Source organism: Sceloporus occidentalis, unplaced genomic scaffold (genome assembly GCF_023333645.1).
Source record: "Sceloporus occidentalis isolate IW3139 unplaced genomic scaffold, rSceOcc1.0.p SCAF_1, whole genome shotgun sequence".
In the NCBI taxonomy this organism is placed as follows: domain Eukaryota; kingdom Metazoa; phylum Chordata; class Lepidosauria; order Squamata; family Phrynosomatidae; genus Sceloporus; species Sceloporus occidentalis.
Window position 1 is genome coordinate 280,187,115 of NW_028316981.1, and position 26,719 is coordinate 280,213,833.

Consider the following 26,719-nt stretch of genomic DNA (forward strand, 5'->3'; position numbering starts at 1 on the left):
AATGTGAAAAATAAAAAGATTAAATAGGCTAGGGTTTCACTTTGTTCTGAATTTGTTTGAGGTTTAATCAGTTAAGCAGTATAATCCTGCAATACAATTACAATATGTGTGCAAAGGGGCTAACCTTGTGCTGCACAAAAAAATATCTGTAAGCCAGGGAATTGCTATACTAGGTACTCAAATTATTTGGGGGACAGGTGCAATGCATGGGATGCAAGTATCAAAAAATACACATGCTCCTTTCTCTTATCTAAAATTAGAAGTACTTCCTAGAACGTCTTTGTATTTCCAGAACACAAGCCAAACCAATTAATGTTCCCACCAAGTAAGTGCCACCAATTTCACACAAATACTGTGATTAACTTGTACTTCGTATACAGACCATCCAAAATCAGTCATACCTCTTCAACTGCAATTAATTTTCAGTGATAAGGAACAGCGGTGAAAAAAGTCCTATCCCTTGCACACATACAAAAAACATCAGGTAGCAGTGTTGTTTATGAGCTTTGTCATGTTGTTGTTTTGTTGTTGTGTGCCTTCAAGTTATTTCTGACTTCACTAAGGTAAACCTATCACAGGCTTTTCTTAGCAAAATTCATTCAGAGGCAGTGGGGTTGCCTTTGCCTCATTCTGAAGTTGAGAGAGTGTGATGTGGCTAAGGTTACTCAGTGGGTTTCCATGGTTGAGTGGGAATTTGAACCCTGGTCTCCAGAGTCATAGCACAGCTCAAACCACTAGCTTTTTCATTCACACCTAAAGTGACAACTAATCAGTGAAGAGACAGAGTGTCACCCAAATACATTAGACTTCTAAAGGAACATAGAGGTGTAAAATTGCCAGAAATTTTGAAACTATTTTTCCAGGTTTGGAGGGGGGGGGGGAGAGAAAACAGAACTTTTAAGAAAAATTGAAAAGTTGCAACATTATTGAAAATTCATTTGTTACTATAGGAGTATAAAATGCCCTATGTATGATTTGATGTATCACAGATGATATTTTTATGCTACGTTAAAAGTCCAGTTTACTCAGGATATAATTACAATTTAATCTTTAATATTTTTAAATATTATTGCTAACAGATAGAACTACAAGCCCTTGAACTGTAAGGGACAGTTGAACTCTAAGCAATCACTTTTGCCAATATATGAGGAGCATACAAAAACAAACAACATTAGTAAAACCAAGAAGATTGTTTTGTCTTCTGTAGTCTTCATAGTGCCAAGCAGACATAAAGCACTCATTCCCATAAAAAGAATTCAGAAGAGTAACCAAGACCAGGAATTACAATTAAGTGATTACTAGGGAAAGACCATAGCAAGCCTCCTCTGAACAAATCTTGTCAAGAAAACCCCATGATATTAGGGTCATCATAATTCAGAAACGACTTGAAGGCACACAACAGCAACACATACATAATCTTACATAAATGTCTCCACCTGCTACATTTTTTTAAGAAATAATGTGGAGGGGGCAGTAAATATACAAACACTTTGTCTTAAACATTTTATTCATCATCTAAAAAAAAAATCCATAATGTGTGGTGAAGTCCTCCTGCAGGCAAGCACTATTCCCCCATTGTTCACTGCACAGGCAAGTGCAACCTGAGATACTCTGGCAAATGGCATTCATTTGCACTTCCCATTCTCACAGTTGCTCTGCTCTTGCCTCTTTTCCACATTCCTCCAGTTGTGTAGTTGATGGGTGTCCTGGGTTTTCTAAGGGCATGGTGCTAAAAATGGGGGACACTATTACCTTGTACCCATTGCACCATGCACCCATTTCTAATAAAACTCCTTCCTGCAAGAAAGTCTTCTTATATAACTTTAAAAAGAAACAGGCTGCTGCATAAGGAGTTGGAACTTAGAGAAGAGATATTGTGGATGCTTATTAACCAGTTTCTCTACTTCAGAACGACTATATTTGGCACTGTCTCATACACACAAACACACATACAAGCATTGCAGCAGCATGAAGCCCTACAAAGGGAATCAATTCACAGCAGAGAAGGCCTTGCTTTTTTCTCTACTCCCATCCTTCTTGCTATCTTCTCCCATATGACATCAGCTTTGCACTTTTTAAAATAATTATATAGTGGCTATTTTATATATGCAGTTAGTCCATACATTCAGCCATTTTTATCCTGTCTTTCTTCCAGTTAGTTCAAGGCTCTCATCCTTGTCACTTTATCCTCATAACTTACACAGTGTGGTGGGTCAAACTGAAGAAAATGACTGCTTGGTCATGCAGTAAATTTCCAGGATCAGGGAGATATGAAAGTGGATCTCTGACGTCTCAGTCCAAAACTGAAACCACTATGCCACACTGGCTCTCAACAGGTACATACAGCACATTGCAGAACTGCAGAGTTTCAGAGCTTTTTTGTGCATAAGTATGAAATGAGTGTGTGTCTGTTTTTTGGTGGGGAGGTCCTCTATGCTTGTCATCAACTGCCCTGTGCAACCAAGTTAAGACAAACACAGGAACATTCATCCACGATCATTCCCAAGCTGGCTAGGCAATTCACACTCAAACCAAATTCTCTGTACATGATCTAGCCAGCTTCAGTAGCAGAGACACTTCCTCTTTAGGAAGCAGAAATCTCACCACAGAGGTAGTTTCCCTTTCTTTTCAAAGCATTGTTTAGGGCAACATCTGTGAAATAACCTTCACTTGGGTTATATGCACTTGGTGCTGCCACACACTCTCAGATTGGCAGTCAATTGTGCAAGTGATCCACTATTGGGTTATCTTGGTCCTGGTCCCTAAATGGTTGTGCTTGGTCTGCTACTCTCTCACCTTTTGTACTCGGCCCCAGCTGAGAGTCATATGGTTCCCACCAGCTTCAAAGCCATGAGAACCAGCCAACATTACTTTCACATGAAGTCAGCCAACTCACTGAGTGCTGAAACAGCTGCTAAGCGCAGACTTTGGACCCAGGGCTGGAGGTTTCCAAAACCCTCACCTTGTATCTAGTCCATATGTGACTAGATACACAAGGTTTTCTGCTTGAGGATTTTTGGAACATGTCTCAGATAGCAACCAGTGCAACAGCTTGAAAAGGTGTAGGCTCATTCCTTTTGCCTGTGATTCTCAGGAATGCAACACGGTGCATCATGTTTCTGTTATCATATGAGCCTCCACAGTTTCATGACACTTTAGAGTCCAGGAAGCAGATATGTAAGCTGTGATGGTTGGTGACACCTATGTTAACAGGGTGGCAAATCCTTTCTGGGTTTTCAAGAAGCTGTCCAAAGTGGTGGACCTATCTGGTGCTGAATTAAAACCCAGACTGATGTGGAAGCCACCAGCTGTCATTGTATATAAGTACATGATTACAGAAGAATGCTAAAGTTATAATAAATCTGAAGCTAAGTGATCCAAGTGAGCTAACTGGTTTCTGTAGTTTCTTGTGGTATGTTTGAAACTTAACATTAAGTCTACATCATACAACAAGGAGACTATTGCTCACCTAAATTAGGGGACAAAAGGCTTGTCTTTAATTAGTATGGATGTTTCATACAGGTCCATCAACAGAATATTCAATGTTGTTAATGCTTTCACTTTTGTTAACCTTTTTGGCAAATCACAAATTGCACGTGTTCTGTCATGGCCATGGGAACCATCATGCCGTGTTTGGAAGCCTAATTATCTAAACACTGTTTAGATAAATTGCCATTGTCATAATTGGTATAAACAGCAATGAGAAGCTAGAATTCTACAAACAGAAGAGATATTTTGGGTTTCTTTGAAACCATTATGTTCTGTTCATAACTTAGTTTGTGGGTGTAAACTCTTCTAAGCTAGTGTATCTCTTCTAGGTTTTTTTAAATAAAAATCAGCTAGAGATGATCCTATACAAATGACTTTCTTTGTGAAAAGGATTTTTTTTTCTATGTGTAAGTTCTAGAAAAAATGTTTCAAAGGGGAGGCAGGTAATGATTTGTTGAAAAGCCTGCAAAGCAAAAGCCCTGTCATTTGATATTGCCAGCTGGGCTGTTTTGGACTTTAAGAAAGTCTTTTTTTTTTTTTTTTTCAAATTTTTTTAAAAATTCACTCCTGGTCAGTAAGTAAATTGAGATAGATAGATAGATAGATAGATAGATAGATAGATAGATAGATATCTCAAACTTCACATGCCAAAGAGAAGCAGCCAGGCCTCTCCAATCTCAGGAAGACATTTTTACCTTCCAGATTTACTCATTATTCAAATAAGTCTGGATTAAGATTTTCATTGGCGTGCATCCTATATACTAAGCATGGGCAATTGCACCTGGGTTGGGGAGCAATTTTTACCCTTCCAGTCCCACCCCTTGACAAGGTGTTTCAACCCCAAATCAAAGATGAAGCAAAACAGCTGTTCACATCTGGATTTAAACTGGACAATTTGGTGGAGAGAGAATTTAGCCATTCTGAGAGGGTAAATAAAGCCCAGCTTCTGCTGTTTGATGTGCTTTTGTAGTGGTTTTAGCAATTAGGAGGCAATTATTTTTCCCCTTTTTTCCCCCTCTCTAATAATCTTTATTTATAATAATAATAATAATAATAATAAAATAAAAGTGAACAATCATCATGGTGTATTCAATGAGTTCCACACTTATTTCATCCTCTTCGTGTTTAGCCAAGACCAGGTACAGATAGACAAATAGTGTTGCATAATATGACCTTGCACATTCTCTCTATTTAATACATTATACGTATTCTCTATTGCTGTTCTTCCTCAGTTATATCTCTTCCATTCGTAATATCATTGTATCTATTCGTATAAATACTCTATATCAACATAATATAAATGAATTACAAAACTATTGCCTAAGTACTTCACATAACTTTGTATTTTTACTTTACGCTTTACTTACATTCTTACATTCCATATTTTGTTCACATATTCCTCAAAAGGTGTCCAAATACTGCTTTTATATTCCTCATTTCTTAATAATGCAGTTAATTTATCCATTGTTTTAATTTCCAAGACTTTTTGTATCCAATCGTCTATACTGGGCAAGGTTATCGTTTTCCACACTTTAGCAATTAGAATACGAGCAGCTGTCACAAAATATAACGCTATTTTCGAGTACCTTTTCTCCATCTCGGACCCGAGAAATGCAGTCATATTGAGCAAATAAAGCTCAGGTGTCATAGTGAATTTTACTCTTATTATTTTTTGTATGATATCATGAATTTTTTCCCAAAAACATTTAACTTTAGGACAAGACCACCATACGTGATAGTAGCTTCCTTTCCCTACCACACTTCCAACATTTGTTTTCTTTTGAATTGTGTATTTTGGATAACCTTGACGGCGTCAAGTACCATCTATTAACAACTTTTAGATGATTTTCTTTCAAATCCTGAGCTACCGTAAACTTTTTTGTTTTTCTCCATGAATTTTCCCAGTTTTCTACGCTAATCGTGTGACCCACATCCTGAGCCCACCTAATCATGTTGGATGTAATTACCTCATGTTCTAGATCTCTTGACGATAATAACTTGTAAAATTTGGCAATCTTTCCGTTATCTATATCCCAGAATATTTTATCTAAGTCATTTGGCTGTACCTCCAGTCCTTCTTTTACTAAGTCTTCCTTAAATCTGGCTTTGATTTGTAAATATGCGAACCATTGAACATGAATCCCCTTTTTTCCAATTCTTCTTTGGTCCTTATTTCTATTTTACCTTTATCCGTCATTTTAATTAAGTCTTTATGCTTTAACCAAGTTTGAGTCTTTTCCCAACGGCCAAACAATGCTTCTTGAGCAGAGGCCCAATACGGTATCTTAGTGTAAAACATTGATTTAATTAATTTCCAAATTCTTAACAATGGCTTCCTGATTGAATGATTTATGAACTCTCTATTTACCAAGTCTTTGCGGTACCAAAGGTATCCATGCCAACCATACCTCATGTTGGATGTTTCAATATTTAGTACATTGAGATTTTCCAGTCTCACCCAATCTTGCAACCATAACAGTGCCGCTGCCCAGAAGTACAATTTAACATTCGGCATGGCGCAGCCTCCTGCTTCCTTCCTTTTCCGTAATACTTGCATTTTAATTCTTGCCCTTCTTCCTTTCCATAGAAATTTGCTGATCTCTTTTTTCCCAAGCCAAAATTACTTTATCATTGTTAATAATTGGCAAATTTACAAAGAGGTACATGATCCTTGGAAGTATATTCATTTTTACAATACTAATTCTTCCTAATAGTGATAAGTCCAGGTTGCTCCATCTTTGCATATCCTTTGTAATCTGCTTCCAAGCTACCTTATAATTGTTTGCAAACAACTCTATATTCCTATTTGTTAACCAAATACCTAGATACTTTGCTTTCTTTTTAACTTCAATTCCCGATTTTAATACTAATTCCTTATCTTCATCTGTTTTCATATTTTTCGTTATCAATATAGTTTTGTTTTTGTTTACCTTAAACCCTGAGAATGCGCCAAACTCATTCAATTCCCCAAGAACACGATCAATACAGCTACAAGGATCTTCTAATATTATAATCATGTCGTTGGCGTAAGCTCAAAGTTTATATTCAATTCCCTTGATTTTAGTGCCAGTAATTGCCTTGTTTTCTCTAATTGAATTACATAATACTTCAAAAACGGTTATAAAAAGTAAAGGGGAGAGGGGGCATCCTTGTTTTGAACCTTTTTCTACATTAATGTAACTTGTCTTTTGCCCATTAACTATAATTTGTATTTTCTGATTAACGTATAGTTGAAGAATATTTGAAAGACATTTGTTCCCCATCCCCATTCTCTTTAGAACCTCAAACATAAACTTCCATCTCAGGTTGTCGAAAGCCTTCTCTGCATCGACTAGCATAAGTGCCATCTTTTTGTCATTGTGTATAGTGTAGTGCTCAATTATATTCAGTATGGTACGTGTTTTATATCGTATATGCCTCCTGGGCAAGAATCCATTTTGGTCTACATGTATTATCTCCTCCAATACCTTCTTAATTCTATTTGCTAATATTCCAGTGTATATTTTATAATCTATATTTAGGAGTGCAATAGGTCTATAATTGGCAGGTTCTGTTTTGTCTTTACCCTCTTTTGGTATCAAAGATACGTTTGCTAGTCTCCACGTATCAGGAACTCCGTCTTCTGCTACGTTGTTGAAGACTTTCTCCATTTCCTTTATGATATCCTTTTCAAAAATTTTATAGAAACAGACTGTGTATCCATCCAGCCCAGGAGCCTTCCCTTCCTTTAATGCCCTTATACCTATTTTTTCCCCTTTTCTTTTTTAAAACAACGATTCTTATTGTTTTGGGTCTGTCCTTCAAGGCTTTGAAGTACAGGGGAAAGGGTTTGGAACTACATGCAACTTCCTGAGTTCACTTTCCCTACTTTAATGAAGCTGCTTTTACTTTACCCATTTTTGCCCATTTCTGACACCTTCGCCTCCACAGATGGAGACGTTATACCTTAAAAGACACCACATCCTGTCTGATCATGGAAGCTAAGCAGGAAGTTGGATGGAAGATCACCAAAGAATACCAGGTTTTGTAGGCTATATTTCAGAGGAAGGGACTGGCAAAACCACCTCTGAGGATTCCTCACCTAAGAAAACCTATGAAATGTATGTGGTCACCATAAGTTGACAGTTCCTGACCTCAAGATGCAATTCTCCAGCATTTGAAGGGAAGTAGCTTCTGAATCTATAGGAAGTTCAGCTGTCCAGTAGGTGGCAACAGTTAGCCTTTGCTTTTCATAATAGTAAGGCTAGTCCACACATGTTATTAACACTTAAGACACTTAAAAAACAAACACTACTTCAACAGATTCTTTTTTAAAATGCCCTACTTTCCTAAGGTTCCTTTCAGAGGGATTTGAACTCATACCACAATTAACATAAATACCAGGATGCTTCTCCAGCAAACAGCCCACCCCAAATACGTTGCCCATCGCTCAAAATATTTTACTACTATTATTACATTTTTTTGCCTTAACTTTCTTCAACAAGTCCAGCATTCATGCCTTCTATCCATATTATCATCAAAAACCTAGACCCTGTGAAGTTAGGCTGGAAAAGGACAGCTAGCTCATGTTCCCCCTACCACCACCACCACCATCTGACACCCTCAATTTTCTATGGTATGGGATTACCAAATCTTAGGGTGCTGGTTGAAATCTCAAGAGATTGCTCTGTGTCCCTAAGTGACCAAGCAGGAGACAAAACTGAAGATAAACAGGCAAAAGGTAAACGGGTGACTAGGCGAAAGTCTGGGTTTTGTGTGAAAATTAGCATTAAAGTCTGAGTGTATTTCTCATCACCATGTACAGAGATGTAAGAGCTGGACAGTGAAGAAAGTGGATAGAGAAAGGGGAAATCAACTCATTTGAGATATGGTGCTGGAGAAGAGTGCTGAGGATACCATGGATGGCCAAGAAGACAAATAAATAAGCCCTTGAACAGATCAAGGCTGAACTCATCCTAGCAACCAAGATGCAGCTGTCATTCTTCGCACACATCATGAGAAAGCTCAGTGCAAATATATTTGAATAAAAACCTTACCACAAGGAAGCTGAAAAATGCTAAGATTATACGCCCAATCCCTGTTTTGTACTTGGAAACAGATAAAATGAATTTTTAAAAGAAAACAGATAAAATGCATTTTTAAAAAGCTCATTTCTAATCCAGCCCATCCAAAACCCTTTTCCAGCATAGAATACAGAAGAGTCATCTAGAGCCAGAGGAGGCCACTTTCTTCCATTGTAATCTTGAAATTAGAATCATGGAATCATAGAGTTGCCATGCAGGAACCCTCAATCAAAGCATACCCAAAAATGGCCATCCAGCCTCTGTTTAAAGACCTCCAAGGAGGGAGATCTTAGATGTTTAGGGGATACTCAGCTCAGCCATGTAAAACACAATGGTTGGTTTGCATTCCCCAGTCCTGAGAGACTAACAAAAGTCATTGTGTCATTTTGCAAAAATACAAGAGAAATTGGCTTTGGGTAAAGAACCATCTGGGAGAGTTTGCATTTCTTAGCATTTTAGCACTCTCTGTCATGTAATTGATTAATAAATTAATGAATAGCGCAATCCTGGAATTAAGTTAATGCTGACATTCTAAGTGCAGCCAATCATTTTGGTAAAAAAAAATACATTTAATTCAGTTGCCCTTTCACATTAGAAAATTCAGTTGATACCTTGATTGGTTTTAACCAGTTAGTTCCTATCTTTGCCTATTCCACATACAGAAACTGACTGGATTGGCAGCTGAATCTTGTTTCAGGGCTGATACTATGTCAGAATGTTTTTGACATGCCTGCAGAGAACAGGTTTCTTTAGGCTTTGCAGTGGACTCACAGTACACAGTTCTGTCCTCCATCAGAGGAGAAATGGGGAATTGGAGACACCAGTTGAGGAGTCCACATCACTTTTCCTAATGGTTGGGCTTGTGTGTGCATGAATGCATGCACATATATCCATACATGCACATATTAATGTATACATGTGCCCAACACTTAGGCAATGTGGCATTCAAACCTCTTTATTCTGGGTTTTGCATATGCTGGTGATATGAAAATATAGCACTGCAGGACATTCTGAACATTGCTCTGGAAGTTTCGTTACAAATGATTAAAAAGAAGCAAGATGTTTCTGTGCTATTTTAAACATCACTTTTATACACTGGTCCTGGTTAACCTCTATTCCAACAGCAAAGTGAACAGTTTTATTCTTGGAAACCTATAATTTACATTCTTTTTAATGCTGTTTTTTTCTTTCTCTAAGATCTGTGTTACATTACACACCAGAAATAGAACAAAGGAAAGCCTTTTACCTAGCCACTTTGAAATAAGCCATTTAGCAAATTTCTCTTGCTAAATTACAAGGGCCAAGAACCTCCCTTGGCAATTAAAGGACACATGAGATAGCTTACTACTGTTAGACAGCAATCTGTACTCTTACCAGGGAGTAAACCCAGTTAAATTGAGATGGGAGTTACTCCAGAATAAACATGTTTAGGATTAGTCTTTCTTTTAGTTGCTCTCCCCAGGCCATCAACGACCATAGTAAATGCGGATATAATCCATGTTAAATCACTGTCTGAACAAAACTAAGCTTTAATTATATTCCAAATTGAATTCAACTTAACTAAGTTTTTGTACAGATAGTGTTGCTTCATTATTGCTACCAGTGGGATTGCTCAATAAAAAAGCAACTCAGGAAAAAGTGGGAAGCTATCTTTATCACCTTACAGTCTCTGACAATGTTAAAAGGGGATTAGACAAATCCATGGAGGGATAATGATATCAATGGCTAACTAGTTCCCAGGATGATAAACTACCACTGGGATAAAATCAGCATAACTTTGAATGCTCTGCTTCTGCCAAAAGGTGAAGGCCTTTAAGTGCAGATGGTCTTTTAATCTGAGTTGTGTTGTATTTGTAATTATGGCCTGGTACAGACAGGCAGTTTGTGACATCCTCACCGTAAACTAGGGCTAGATGTGGCTGGGCATTTACATGCCCAGCAGCCCTAGTCCACGAAGACACTCTACATAGGCGGTGCCATGATGGTGCAAGCATCATGCACCGCCCAAATGGCGCAGGCAGGAAGTGATGCAATTGGGGCACATGTGCGCCAATCACACCCCTTCCTGCTTTAGGCAGGTTTTTTTTGCTCCCAGGAGGGAGTGCATCATTGCTGCACCATTTGGTGGCTGCAGTAACGATGCGGAGCTAAAAGGGGCAGCACAGAGCTGCCCGTCTGTCGAGCCTCTATTATTGTTATTTGTATATTTTAAGTGACTTTTTAAAATGGTTTAAAATAATGTAATAAATGTGGCTGTTTAATTTTTTTTAAGTGTAGTATCAGCCATACTTTTAACGGTGTTTATAGAATCATAGAAGAGATCCGAAAGGCCATCCGGTCCAACCTTCTGCCATGCAACATTCAAAGCACTTCTTACAGATGGCCATTCAGCCTCTGTTTAAAAATCTCCCAAAAAGGAGACTGCACCACACTCCAAGGGAGTGTCTTCCACTGTTGAACAGCTTTTACCTCAGGAGGTTCTACCTAATGTTTACATGGAATCTCGTTGCTTGTAGTTTGAATCCATTGCTTTGTGTCCTAGGAGGGATATACAGTAAACCGGCACTTTGTGCTGGCCTGTGGGAAGACTCACGGTGGAGCCGTGATTCCTCCCCCAGGGTGCCATTTTGGCATACGCCCATTTACATGGCACACACCATGATGATACACCTCTGGTGCTGCATCTACACAATGCAGCGCCAAAGGGGCAGCATCATGCTGTGCTGCAGTGGATATGGCACCCTTTAGAGCGTGCAAGAAGGAGCTGAGTTTTGCTGCTCCTTTTTGCATCCTCTGAAGGCTGGATCAGGGCTGCGGTATTTGGTTGCCGCAGCCCCGATCAGTGGTGAAAAGGGGTAGCATCTCACCACCCCTTCATTCCAATCTGTATAGCCCCCTAATCTCTGGAGCTTCAGAAAGCAACCTTTCTCCTTCTTCCGGATGACAATCCTTCAAATATTTAAACATGGCTATCATGTCAGCTATTCCCCAGGATAAAGATACCCAGCTCCCAAGTCTGCTCCTCATAGGGCATGGTTTCTAGACCTTTCACCATTTTGTTCACCCTCCTCTGGACATGCTCTAACTTGTTAATATCCCTTGAGTTTTCTTGCCTAGAACTGAACACAGTATTCCAGGTGTGGTCTGCCCAAAGCAGAATAGAGACTACAATGGGCTGCTCCTTTCTGTCCTTTCGTCAGCAGGCCAAAACTTTTTTTATTCAGATAAGCTTTTAGAATTGGGAAAGGTCTGTAAGTGCTGTATTGTTTTAAATTTCATTCTTCATTGTTTTTAAAATATTTTAGAATGTATGTTTTTAATATAGTTCTTAGTTTAATTCAGTTTTAATGTGGCTTTTTATATGTTTATAATTTTTTCATGAGTAAGCTGCCTTGAGTCCCAGACTTAGAGAAAAGATGCAATATAAATGAAGTTAACCATCATCATCCCTGTCGTTGTCGTCTTAATAAGCCATGTGCACAAATAAGTGCTGAAGGGCCCCATATATAAATGCCCATTATTGAACTACTATGGCCAGAAAAGCATAATAATGATGACAGAAATTCCATAGTTTTACCATGACAGCCTCTGTGAATCAAAACCAGACCTTTTTTGAATATCCAATAAGGTTTATATTAACCAATTCTGAGTCCTGTGAAATAAAACAATGCATAAATTAGCAAACAATGAGTACACAAGGGTCAGGGTAGGTTCAAAGCTAAGTGAATCCTTGGTTGCACGAGTTCAGTTAAAGTGAATAATTAGAACCAGGTGCTAAACTAATTAGGTGACTTTGGGCGGCCCCATCCTACAAAAGAAACAGAAACATTGTGAGTTTGACTTCAACATGTATTTGAATGAAAATACGCAGTGCCATGATTAATTAATATATATGAGGGCCTCAGAAAAGTTGTTGCTGTTCATCAGTCTAGATTAATTACAAAGAAAGCCAGATTAACATCCAAGGATCTGCCAGCCAGTCTCACCTTGGCTAATGTGAGTGGCCATGACTAGAAAAAGACTGGTCAAGAATGGTGTTCATGGTAAGATGTGCCAAGAACATTGCCATCTGTCTGAAGTTCAATAAAATATTATCTCCAAAGTTTCTGGAACAATGTTCTATTTTGGCCTCAGGGAGAAACATCATTGCTGCTCATTGCTAGACACTAAATCTAAAGGTTCCCATACTTTTTCAGACATGGTTTTTCACACAATGGCTGACATCCAGTTAGGGATTTATTGTGTGCCTTCTTGTGTTGTTGTAAGTGTGTAATTGTGTGCCTTCAGGGCATTTCTGACTTAAGGCAATCCAATCATGGGGGTTTCTTGGCAAGATTTGTTCAGAGGGCTTCCTCTGAGGCTGAGATAATCTGACTTGCCTAGAATCACCAAGTGGATTTCCATGGCTGAGTGGGGATTCAAATGCTGATCGCTGGTCACAGACCAGGACTCAAACCACTATGCTATGCTGGGATGTATGCTTATGTCAGTCATACTAAACATGCAGGGTCAAAAAGTCACCATGGCACAAAAGATGTATTCTGCTGATAGCAGCAGAAGTGGAATTGTGCAGACAGCATGCTCCTCTGTGCCTTATCTTTGCACACTGCAATTGTACGTTGTGTGTTGCATTTACATATTGTGCACTGCAATTACACATCATGTATTAGAAAGAACTTCCTGACCGTAAGAGCTGTTTGACAGTGGCACACACTGCCTCAGAGAGTGGTGGAGTCTCCTTCTTTAGAGGTCTTTAAACAGAAGCTGGATTGTCATCTGTCAGGGGTACTTTGATTGTGAGTTTCTGCATGGCAGGGGGTTGGACTGGGTGGCCCTTGTGGTCTCTTCCATCAAACAACATAAGCTAATAATTGACATGTATCATGCATGTTGCTGTTCTGCACAGAGGATGTGTAGCGCTCATGCAGCATATATCCATGTGTGGATATTTACACTACACCGAGGGGATGCTGGACTGCAGCCACTGACAGAATCAGTTGTGGATAAACTAATGTTAACAATGCCTAATTTTTAGTGTCTTTTGTTTAATCAGGTTCTTTATTGTTCTTTACCATTATGAAGTTAGATCAAGATCTAATTACATTTTAGGTTGGAAATACAGGACAATTCTCAAGTTTCACAGACTTTTTCTCACCCCTGTGTACTGGGCCATTACATCCAACAATGAAATTATGAATGTTGATTCCTTTTGCAGCTGTAGCATAAAGTTGTGGTCAAAACGTGAGTTCCTTCCAAAATCTGAGTCAAAATTCTCATCTGTAGGTATGAAAAACCAGTCAGTCAGCTGATGCCTTATTTAGATACTAGCTGAATTATACTTTGTGGGTCCATACTTGGTATCCTCAAAACCATCCATGTGCCCTTTTCTTTAATTATCAGGAATCTTACCAGCACTTTCTCCTAGAGCCCTCTCTTGTTTTCCCACCTTTTGTTTTTATTAATCTCAGGAATCTTAGCAGCTGTGCCTTGATCCTCTCCTGTTTTCCTGCCTTTGTTTCCTGTTTTAGGAATTTTAGCAGCAGTGTCCCAGAGAGCCTGCTCCTGTTTTCAAACCCTTTGTGAAAATTATTTTCCACTGAGTAATAGCCAGATTGCCTTTTTTTTTTCTTGTTCCCTGTAGCCATGAAATCTTTGTTATCTAATGAAAGCCCAAATGGCATGGCTAAACTAAACATCTATATATTCATATTGGACCATTTTAGTCAAAATGTTTACAGTTGGACTGTGATTTCCACCATTCCTCCCCACCTACTATGCCTGCTATGGCTGATGACAGCTGCACTCCATATCACACTCCTGATATAAATAAATGCAATAAAAAATTAGCAGATGAAGTTTCAAACAAACCAAAGTTTATTGTCGATTAAACAATTACATCTCAATATGCAATTACTCTTAGAAAAGAATGCTTTAAAAACATATACTGCTTGATTTACACTTCAGGTATCTCTCAAAATCTCAACTTAAAACACATACACACACAATATAGTTTTAAAATTTGCTATGAGATATACGTAAGACTCAAACGGAAACCTGTATCAGCTACAGTTGAGAATGAACCCCCCCCAGTAAGTTTATAAAACACCAAGATTGTATCAAAAGTTTTGTTTTTTTAAAAAAACTGAATACATTTTTAAAAACCTATTTATGTAGAACATCCTATCCTATATTAATTCTTTAAAACTGATGTGAAAAACACTGTAAATAAAAAATAGAAAAGGAAGTATTATTTATTAAGGTAAAGTATTAAAAAGTTGGTAATATATCTCAAGGAAAAAAAGGCTGCTTGATGAGAGACCATGGCTACAAATCTGCCAGGAAGATTTATGCAAACCCTACTGAAAGGAATGGGAATGGAATGGATTCTGATTTCTTGGACAACTGCCATTCAATTCAATGGAAAATTGGGCTCCACACTTTGTTAACATTATGCTCTCAGACACTGCCAAGAAACATTTAGTAATTTATGTTATGTGGAGTAGAATAAAAATAAGGTTTATTTGCAATCTTACATAATTTCCTTCAATAGATTTCCATAAAATTCTTGCTTTCCGTAGAATTTTTTGGTAAACAGGCAGTGGCTATGCTGCTGAACTCCAAACCCTCAACTAAATGATTGTTCTAAAAGAGGCATTCAAATGTTGTAAAGATTTAAAATTTGATAGTGCATAAGTTTTACACATATTCTTCAAATGGCTTATGAATTACGGCAGTTAACACACTCCAATTGACTTTAGAGGGGAGAAAGCCAGTTGTAAGAATCTATGAACATCCGGGTGAGATTGCTTGATAATGCACTAACTAGACAGATGTAGAAGAAAGTGTACCACATTACGAGCCACAGCTGTTAGTAAGGACCGAGGAATTTATGGCTTTTAAAAGCCATGCGGTAACACGAATAAGCGAACATGCTGATCCTCACTTATCACACAATAAAAATATCTATGCTACCTTTAGGCTCACTATATGCACAATGCATTTCTATTTGTAGAATTCTGTCCTTCAGATTTCAAAATACTAAGCTATATTATTAAGAAGGGAAGGGAATCAGTAGTTTATGAAATTCAGTACATTTTAAATTGTTCTTGGAGATTCCCTTTGGCAGAGTCATAACTGAGCACCACCATTTGATCTCTCTGTCTCTCTCTCTGACATTTCCAGTTACAATCCACCGCATTCAAGAATTCACTTTCTTTTCTCCAAAACATCAGAATACAAAGGCTAGAGAAGTTTCCAAGGAACAATTCTAGCAAGAACTAGAGATGATAAAGGTCAGTTTTGAACATTAGCACCATTCTTCTTCCTGAGCTTATGATGGCTCCCTTTGTAAGTGCACTCAAAAAAGGCAACACACTACTGTATATAAAAAGCCTTCAAGTTCTTCTGAGCTATACTTCTGAGCTATATACCACTCCCAAGTGTTTCAGAGACTGGAAAACCACACCAGTTTTCAAGAACATTTGACATTAAGACACTAAGGAGAGCTTCATAAGAACCTAGTACAGGCAGTCCAATACCCAAAAGTGAATTAAGGTCGCACAAATTAGAAAAGGCTTGCTTGGTGCAGCATATGTTTACTGATGAATATGCTATTAGAGGTATTTAATTTCCAAGCCAATATGGAGAGCAGTTTTCCAACAGATTTTCAGGAGTGTTGGTAGTGTGCTTTTCATTTAAATATAGTAATGAAATTTATTCTAGTTGTAAGAGTCTAGAAGTTCAGAGACTCTTACAACTGAATTGAATATTCTAATCAGTTGTGTTTAGACAGGCGTCACTAGCTCTGCTCAAAAAAACAAAACAAAACAGAAATGGGCTTCTCTTTAACACCAATAGACTGCTTAGGGTGGCATTGCTCCTTCCTACTGCACAAGAATCGGTCTGTCTGTTAGCATTAGTACATGCAGTTACTAGCTCTGTAAAATCATTGTGGAAGAAAAATAAATAAATTAAGGAAATAAATAAATTGAGTGAGATAAAACAGCAAAGATTATACTGTCCGTTAGTTCTACCTTTGGTGGTGGTTAGAGAAAGCAACAAAAAAAAGTCATTGTTTTCGAAGCTGGAATTCTTGTATCGCCAAAAGATAGTTGCCATTTCTAATTAGCAGGAAATACTAAATGAAGGCTGCTGCTGCAGTTAACACAAGACATAACCAATGCATGAGAACACCATCACATAGGTAGAAAACACCACCCCTAATAAGACACTTTAAAACTATCACACTACTTTGAACTATTTTTTTTTGAAGATGGAAAGCTAGACACCACAGTTAATTCTCAGCAGAACATTTATACTAAATGATTGCTAATCACTTCTTTTGAGCTGACAGAATGCCATGCACTAAACATCACACCAAAGTAAAGGTGTCTACCTAGCTAATAAGCTTACCTCCAAATCAACAATTAAAATCTTTTACAGTTCAGTCCTATGTTTACTAAGAATTGAGTAAGGGGGCCTTGCTTCCAGATAAGTGTGCCTAGGACTGCAGCCTTAGCGCTGCCTCAATGTTTATATGTATTTTCTTCCAATATTACTCTTTCCCACTAGAATATTAACTTTGATCCAGGACGTTGAAAAAAAAAGGACTCTTTTTGCCTGGATTATGACTTGTAGTCCTCAAATCTTTCCAAAGTTCAGCTTCAGTTCTTAAGATGAATAGACTGAGACATAGCCTAACTGAGAGTAAAAAAAGAAAAGAAAAGATGCAGTTCTCTGCCCCGACATTAAAACTGCAATGGGTTAAATATATTTTCCCTTTATAATCTCTATCTACAATTGCACTTTAAAAGAATTATATCACAACATGTTCATGGACAAAATCTGGAGTCACTGCCCGATACAGACAGGCCAAAATAAAGCTGCTTCGAGTCACTTTGGACGTATGCTGTTTAAATGATGCATGCGTACTAAGAGTCTGGAAGCCGTGCCAAAGCCACAATCTAGTCCTTTGGCACAACTTCCGGACACTTAGTTTGCATGCATCATTTAAACATATGTCCAAAGTGACTCGAAGCAGCTTTATTTTGGTCTGTCTATATGGGGCCTAAGGCTGCATCTGTACTGCAGAAATAATCCACTCTGACATTGCTTTAACTGCTGTGGCTCAATGCTATGGGATCCTGGGATCTGTAGTTTGTTTTGGTACCAGAGCTCTCTGTCAAGAGAAAGCTACAGATCTCACAAAACTACAATTTCCAGAATTTCATAGCATTGGGCCATGGCAGTTAAAGCAATGTCAAACTGGATTATTTCTGCAGTGCAAATGCAGCCTAAGAAGTGATGGATTAAATGAACCCAAAACAACCAATCCCCACCCAGGGAAAAAAGGTGAATATTCCAAATTACTCTTTAGGTAAGGTTACTCTGCAAAAAAAAAAAAGTTCACTTTGTTTGTTAGCAATAAATCTAACATTCTGGTAGTGGAACCTACTCCTCAGCTTGTCCACTTCCTTTAAAACTAACTCTAGGAGGTTTCCCCAGAGAGTTGGTTTTAAAGGCTCACTGATTTCCTCCTGGTTCCACTGGAATTTATTCTTCCACTAACCAAAATTCAGCCATACACCCTTCTTTTAGGTCCTACATATAATTTATTACATCACAATTTCAAGTAGATTGCAGATTCATTTAATAACCCTTCTAAAAAGGAGACTCTTCAGATTTACTAAGATAGACTTATTGATATGGACAGAACTCACGTTTTGTTGCTCATCAGTCCTTTCAGATGCATTTAGTCCCAGAGTGACTCATAATAGTTGTTAATTAATTGCACCAATCTTTACAGTGTTTCACATCCCAGTCATATTTTCAGGTTCCACATCATGTCACCCAATGATATATAAAGGTGCCTTTCATTAATACCATAAATAAATAGCTCTAGACCATAAACTCTTTTCTTCTACAATCCACATATGCAATAATTTATTATGAGCACCTAATACAGAAGAAAATACTCTTGAGCTGATGCTACGCCTACCTATGATGATATCTTCATCCCACTTTTAAGATTCATTTTATAATTCTAAACAAGTGTTTCTTTTATTGGGAAAATCATTAAAAGCTGGATATTAACACCTATGAGGACTATAAAATTAGTCCCAGCCAAATGAAGAAAACAGGAAAAGCTTTCTCCCTGTTAATAAAGAGGCATTTTGTATTTCACAGGAGGAACACAAAATAACTTTAAAGCATTTTAACTATTATGAGATATTTAATAACATTCATATTATTTGAGTTCTTAACTGAGGTGCCGCTTTTGTATTCAGGCTCTCTTAATTCAAACAATGCAAGTAAATGTTTTTGAAAACAACCCCAAAGTATATAAACATATAAGTTTCATATAGAAGAGGGAGCAATAGCCTAACCATCAATGTCAGGACAGTCATTACACAAACTTGCTTCTCCATCCTCTAAACCACTGGTCTTGTAACAGAAGGAGGTTCACACCAAAAATTCTCTGGTTGGGCAGCAGAAAGGAGCTAGAAGAGTTAACAAATAGAGGAGGACACATATCCAGCAGGAAGCCATCTTAATCCAGAAGATAGACCAGGTTCCAGCAAAGAATTTTTCGATTGCAGCACTTTCATAACTACAATGATGAAAACAAGTAGGCATTAGCTGATTTCATAGAATCACACAGTCTTAGAGTTAGAAGGGACCACAAGGGCCAAACAATTGGACCTCATGTTATGCAGAAATGCATGACTAAAGCATTCTGGAAAGATGTCCATCCAATCTCTGTTTAAAGACCTTGCTACACCCTGAAAGAATTCTAAAAGAAGGATGAGGCAGGGTTTGTTGAAGCCATGCTGATTTGTTCTCAGGCTTCTACTCCCACCCTAACCCCCATGTTTCATCATTCTAGCTAAACAATCTTATGTTTTCTTAGAAATATGCCAGTGTGCATGGGATTTGATCCACACAGGTTAGTACTGGGGAGCTTTCTACCAATTTAAGTGGAGCTGAAATTAGGCTCATGAATTACTGTAATATCCTAGTTCTTCCCTGGAACCTTAGATGGGGGCAGGGTTATCTCACTGGCTACTCTTCAGTCATCTATAAAGCAATCTTATTTAATAATGTCACATATTTTTAATAGAAATTCAGTAACACATTTCAGTTCTTTCAAGAACTTTGAGAGGAACACAGGAAGCTGCCTGATATTGAGTCAGACCTTTGATCCAAATAGCCCAGTATTATCAACTCTGACTGGTAGTGGCTTTCAAGGATTTAAGTCAGGATTCTTTCTTAGTCCTACCATTCCTACTGATTCCCATCCCACTCTGCTCAGCTTCAAAATCAGTCAGGTTAGTGCATATGCAGAATGGGCTGGTGCTATTTAGAGTTGTATAGTGAATGTTGTTGTTGCTGTACACCTTCAAGTTGTTTCCAAATTATGGCAACCCTAAGGGGACCCTAGCATGGGATTTTAATGGCAAGTGTCTTCACAGGAGGTTTGTCATTGCCTTCCCCTAGGGCTGAGAGGATGTGACTTGCCCAAGTTCACCTAGTGGGTTTCATGGCCAAGTGGGGAATTGAATCCTGGTCTCCAGAGTCACAGCCCAACACTCAAACTATTATGCCACTGGCATACAACTGTAGCGATTTGTTAATTTGTAATACAAACATTAGCAATAAAACATTGGCTGGCATTCACAATCTAAATTATGAATACATAACCTAGAGTTACACATTCGTAATCAATTCATATTGATGATCCCTACATATTGATAATCCTCTTGCCTAAGGCCACCTAACGAGTTTGCAAGCCAGTGGCAACCATTAACTACAAACACCCTATCTTGCACTAAAAAGCCATTATGCTACATCAGCCCAATGCCATTTTGAGAAGAGCACTTACTGGAACCAGTGTGTAACAGTCATCATCACATAGAGAGAAGCTAGGAAGAACACAAAATGGAAATATGCGTAGCTGTATACAGTGCCCTTCTTTTCATCATAAATTACTTTCTGGCCTCCCCTTCTGCTAGCAGGCTCTTCAACATCAGCTGTGTAGACAAAAATACAAAAAGAAAGATCCGGGTTTGCTTCAGTGCCTAGAATACCATTACTACATGCTCACTTTAATGAAGTTAACCATCAGAATGCCAGCTCAAGAAGTATGCAACACTCTTTAAGACAATACTGAGATGCAGGCTTTTGATATGCACTTTATTGTTGGCATGTGCCTTCAGGTCATTTCCAACTTATGTTGACCCTAAGGTGAACCTATCATGGGATTTTCTTGGCAAAACTTGTTCAACAGAGGTTTGCCTTCAAGTAGTTTCTGACCTATGTTGACCCTAAGGCCCTATTACTGGTTGTTGCTGTTTTTTTTGGCAGAATTTGTTCTGAGGGGGTTTGCCCTTGCCTTCTTCTGAAGCTGAGAATGTGACTTGCCCAAGGTCACCTACTAGGTTTTCATGGCCAAGTGGGGACTCGAACCTTGGTTTCCCAGTGTCCCTAGTAAAACACTCAAACCACTACACCATGCTGGCTTACTGAAATCTAAGTCAATTAGATTTAAAATTCACATCCCTAAAGAAGACATGAATATGTGAATTGGCCCAGTTATTGTGTATAAAGAAGAATTAAGGAGAATTTACGGTAGTCTGTAATCCTATACAGTGGGCCCAGTATCCAGTGGGATTTGTTTCCAGGAAACCCCACCATCACCACATGGATAACAAATCCATGGATGCTCAAGTCCTATTAAATACAGTGGTGTCCATTATATAAAATGGCCAATTCAAGGTTTGCTTTTTGAAATTTATATATTTTTAAATATTTTCAAACCATGGATGCATGAATCTATAGATAAAAAATCAGTGAATACGGAGGGCTGACTGTACACACTTATGATGGGAGCAAGCTCAATTAAAATCAGTGGAGCTCTGAAGGAACAAAACAGATCTCCCAGGAAATATTATGCAAATCAGAATACCAACATTAATTTACTTTCCTTCTTTGTTAACGAATCTCTTTTGGTGCACAGAAAAGAATGTATATGACATTCTTTTCTGTTGCTGCACCCTGGTTGTGGATAGCCTGTCTCAAGATATCCCTTTTGCTTCTTCTTGGTGACACTGTATATAAAACTGAAGAGGTCGTTTCTTAGACAAGCCTCTGGACTGCTGGAAATTTGAGGTTATTACTGCTGACTCAGGTGTGAAATAGACCAGCATAAAAAGGCTTCTGGACATCTTGGGACCGTGGTGTACAGATGACATGTGCCCTCAAGATGCCCGGAGGCCAGCTTCAAGCCACCTAGCTGCCCATACATGGGCACGCCACCAGAGCATCTTAAAGCGAACTTCCAGCCACGGTGAGGAGGAAAAGCTGGCTTTTTGCCAGCACAAAAAGGAGTGGCTGTTTGCTGCTTCTGTTTTGGTTGGCAGAAAGGTGGATTAGGGCTGTGGCATGCAGTTGCTGCAGCTCCAATATGCCTTCAGAAGGCCTCCAGGGCAGTCTATTTCACCCCTTAGTTTTGCTCCTGAGTTCCCTAATTCAGGACATTTTTTTAGAAAACTGTCACTCTTTTTCTTATTGCCCCTCCCCCACTATATTGAATGTTTTTAACTACTGTTGTTGATACATTGATAAGCTTGATTTCAAACTCCCTTTGCCAGCATTTCCACCAGTGTGAAATATAGTGGAGTTGCTGAGGTTGGTGTCACCTGATGCAGGACCCAGAAAGGGCTGCGAAGGGGGCAGCAGACATCTCTTTGGGGTATTATCTGGTGTGGGCCACACACCCTGCACCCTTTAGTAATGTCTTCTTTTTTGTTCCATGTGTAGGGAACTACATATTAAGGTAAAAAGAGGTATTTAAATAAGAAGAAAAATCAGAAATACAAGAGAACTAAGGTTGTAATACTATACACATGTATCTGCCAGAAAAGTCCTACTGAATTCAATGGTGCTTACCTCTGAATAGACTCTATAAGACTTCACTATAAGTCAACAGTTTATGTGAGAGGCTAGGTAGGTACATGACACTGAAGGCATCTGAGACTGAGGAATTATGTGGTGTTAGCTTATTCTGAGAACTGTGGTATTAAATCATGCTTACTGTATATACTCATATATAAGTCTAGAAATTTTAGTCAAAAAATTGACCCAAAAAATCTGAATCAACGTATCCATGGGTACATTCTGTACTTTAACTCTCTCTCTCTCTCTCTCTCTTTTTTTTTTTTTTAAAAAAGGAGCCATCCACTGATGAAAGGCAAGAACATAATCTGTCCTGGAAGCACTGACCCTTCTCTACTCTCTCATTCATCCAGCGTTTAATGTGAGCACAGTTATGCTTGCTGGAATTTTGTAAATTCTTTGACATTTTTCCCCTTTGCTTCATCCTTTAGATCTTTTGCCCCTAAGTTTTATCCTTCACTTATCCATGAGTCATATCAAAATCCATAATTTTGGCCCCCAAAACCTGCCCTCAACTTATACAAGTCCTATTAAAAACAGTGGTGTCCATTATATAAAATGGCAAATTCAAGGTTTGCTTTTGGAAATTTATATATTTTTGAAATATTTTCAAACCATGGATGCATGAATTTATAGATAAAAAGTCAGTGAATATGGAGGGCTGACTGTTGACATAGAGTCAAATATATACAGTAATTCTATATGTTGCTGTATATTCCTTGAACAGTAGAGTCTACAGGCTATATCAACTTCATCTGTAATTAAGATGAAAGTTATATTCATGATCATTTTATTTTACAGTCAGCTTCATCAGCTTCCCATTATTCATTTGCTTTTGTCTTCTGCCTCAGAAACACAAGATATTTTATACTGAATCTGACCATGGTCTCTTAAAACCCTATATTTCGTACCCAAGGAATGAGCAACTTCAGAAGGCTTGTCTTTCATCCTCCTCAAAAACGGTGAAGTCTACAGCAGCCACTTTCAGCAAAAGTGGAAGTGACTGAAAGCTCACACCTGTTTTCTCAAATATGGTGTTGGGCCAAATGAAGATATGAATGAATCTCCTCTAAAAGAAAGTGTCCACACCTGCATTTTATTTTAGAGGAAAATCACATCCCCTGAAGATGTGGTTTTCATTCTGGTTTATTTATTTACTTTGGAAATAGGGAGGAGAATTCTGTGGGCTACAAAATGTCCTTTGGGATGTGGCATGTGATTCCCACCTTGATCTGCAATTATCTGTAGCAGCTCTCTAAAATTTCACATACGGATCTATGTAGCTCAACAAAGAGATAGCAGAGATTTGAAGTTGCAGTATTTTTACAAATGTAATACATGTGCTTTGCCACTCCCTCACCAAAATGCTCCTTGCCAATTTGATGGCAAAAGTTATGGAGGCCACTTCCTGAGCTGTACTAGAGGTGATTTTTACTATTAGAGCATTCCTCAAAGAATCACAAATTACACATTTCTAACACACTGACAACATTGCTCAGCCCAAGGTTGGGGAAATGTACATGCAATCGAAGTTCTGCACAAAGCATGGACAGGCCAGAACATTTTAAGTTCTGCTTAGACCAGCAGCCTTAACCAGCACAGCCAATAGTTAATTGAGAGCTGTAGTTCAGTCTCTGAAGGGTCATATGCATCCTCTGTACCTCGCATAAAGCTTGGTATTGCTGTTGTCCTGCCTTACATAGTTCCCTATTATAGAGTGTTTGCAAAGACCTCAATTTCTCTTCACAGTAGAGAAATTCACAACAAAACTGTTCAAGATAGTAGTAACATATTCCAATACTCACCCCTACTCCCCACCCAACATGAATTATTGGCAAATAAAAAGAATGGGAGCAGCATAAGAACAGACCTGATATGTACACAATGGAAGTTGCCACAAAAGTACAATCTATCACAGTTCATTCTAGGGGGAAATACACCACAGAAACATATGACAGGAAAACTAAGACACATGCCATTTTCCATCCACAGATATGCTGTTTTAGCTGTGCCTATAATTAACAACCCTGTGATTATAATTTCTATTTTAAGTTACATGTCTCTCTTCTGGTGCGATTATGTACTTTCCACAGAAAGCACAGCTATCTAAAAAAATAAAAAATACAGCTGTGCTTTGAGCAGATTTAACTGAGTGAAGTTAAGATATAGTGTTATTAATATCTATGCATTTTTGGTTTTAATAATGTTTACATGCATTTCAGGCACTCTGACAGTGTTGCTATAAACCACAGGATTTGCATTACAGACATTATTTACAAGACAAGTCACGCTCTTGCTTCTAGCTAGGGAGACTCAGTTATTGTTATCTACAAGATGCATAAAGTTCTCAGAGTAAATCTGGGTAGAAACAATTCAGCTACTCATTTCTCAACTGTCACTGTCCATCAGTGGAGAGCATAAATGGATACTGCCCATCCCAGTAGGCAAGTATTGGACTGAGGATTAAATAGGATATACATGGGCCCAAACAGAAAGGCCAAAATAAAGCTGATTGGGTCACTTTGGAGGTATGCTGTTTAAATGACACATGCGTCTTAAGAGGCCAGAAGCTGAGCCATAGCTGCACTCCAGTCCTTAGAACTGGAGCGTGGCTTTGGTGTGGCTTCCGGCCTCTTAGGATGCATGCATCATTTAAAAAGCATACCTCCAAAGTGACCCAAAACAGCTTTATTTTGGCCTGTCTGTTTGGGTCCACATATGTCCTAACCCCAAAAGCTGATTTAAGTCTCCCATGAAGATTATGAATAATAATTTTATAAGAATTATATTATTTGGATTTTAAATGAAATTATATTTCCTATGCCCAAGATTTTGCCAATTTTCATTAAAAAAAACAAATAACAATTTTGCAGACTTCAGTGATACTGTTTAAAGGTTAAAATTTAAAAAAGGAAAAAGGAGGCAGGCTTCTAAAAATCATACCAAAACATCCAAAGCAACAAATGTAGGCAAGAACTTAGCATGTGGTGCACACATAAAAGCTGCCCACCCTTTTGTAAATATTGCAAATCTGTTTGAAATTAAAATTGCATGGCTGAATGAACCCTTACCATCTTCATCTGGAGAACAGCAAAAGCAGCAGCGAGCTATCTAAAGAACAAAAAACAAAAAGGGTTCATTTACCAGGAAAGAAAGCAACAGAAATGAAAGCTGCATTTTCTAAAATAAAAAGTTAATTGTTGCATAATTTTGAACCATACTAAGGGACTTTCATTTTAAAAAATACAGAAGTTAAAATATTCTGAACTTTAAGCTTGAGTTCAGAAATCATTGCTAGAAAGTAAGCACAATCTAATAATACAATATATTGATTTTAAAAGCACAACAGTATATTGTATTTAAAAGTGATCAAGTAGTTTAGATTCTTCTTTATATAAGGTAAACAGTAAATTACTAAGAAAAAGATTTAGATATTTTAGTTAGGATATTAAAATTTCATGTTGTGATTTGATACATTTTCATTTTCAATACCAATTAATTCTTTGCTGGAAACATGAATTTTCTTTTATCTATATTAACCTATATTAATATAAAATATCTCTGGAAGACATATTTGAACTTGATCACAAATTCTGTCAAAAGCAAAATATTTCAATGCATTTTATCAGTGCAGAATAATGAGGTTTTTGTATGGTTTGGCATAGCTGTTCCTTTGCATTTTAAATTGTTAAAATAAAAAGGGATCGTCTTCTAATTCTATGACAATACCAAAACGGTAATGCATAAACAATTACATTTATCAGATATTCAGGACTTGCAAATTCTTGGGAGATGCAATTAGCAATGCTGACATGCATGTAAACAGTTCTCCATAACATGGGTAACAGTCTTTAGTTTGCATGCAAGAGAGACTCTCTATGCAACAGATACAGTTGGAGAATTATGTTTACATTTCTAATCACAAGACAAAAGGCCCTCTATCATGGGAAAGAATGAGACATACAATCAGTTGCCTGCTGTTAGCCTTTTCTTTATGTTCCCACACAATGTTTCTTGTAGTGCTCTTTAAAAGCAAATGATCTAAAAGTAATTCTATTATGTTACATTATAGTGCAGCGTTGTGAGCTCTCTCATGCAACAAGGAATGTCTCCTAAAACAGAATACATCTGTGTTGTCTCTTGCACAGTAAAAGAAGAATCAACAAACTAAGAGGCCTTCCCGACCTTGCTGTTTGCCGAGTGACAGGCATGCT

The 26,719-nt window shown here is 38.0% G+C and overlaps 1 protein-coding gene across 1 annotated transcript in view; it reads right to left on the reverse strand.

The window, feature by feature from the left end:
- Positions 1-17,601: 17,601 nt before the first annotated feature.
- The window catches only part of SERINC5 (serine incorporator 5), a 55,618-nt gene continuing 46,500 nt past the window's right edge, over positions 17,602-26,719 (reverse strand). The window contains exons 10-12 of the mRNA XM_089494796.1: positions 25,577-25,616; positions 20,434-20,581; positions 17,602-19,161 (exon numbers count right to left, since the gene is read on the reverse strand). Of these exons, the coding sequence (XP_089350922.1) occupies positions 19,014-19,161; positions 20,434-20,581; positions 25,577-25,616 (336 nt within the window). The 3' untranslated portion in view covers positions 17,602-19,013. The remainder of the gene's footprint in view (positions 19,162-20,433; positions 20,582-25,576; positions 25,617-26,719) is intronic.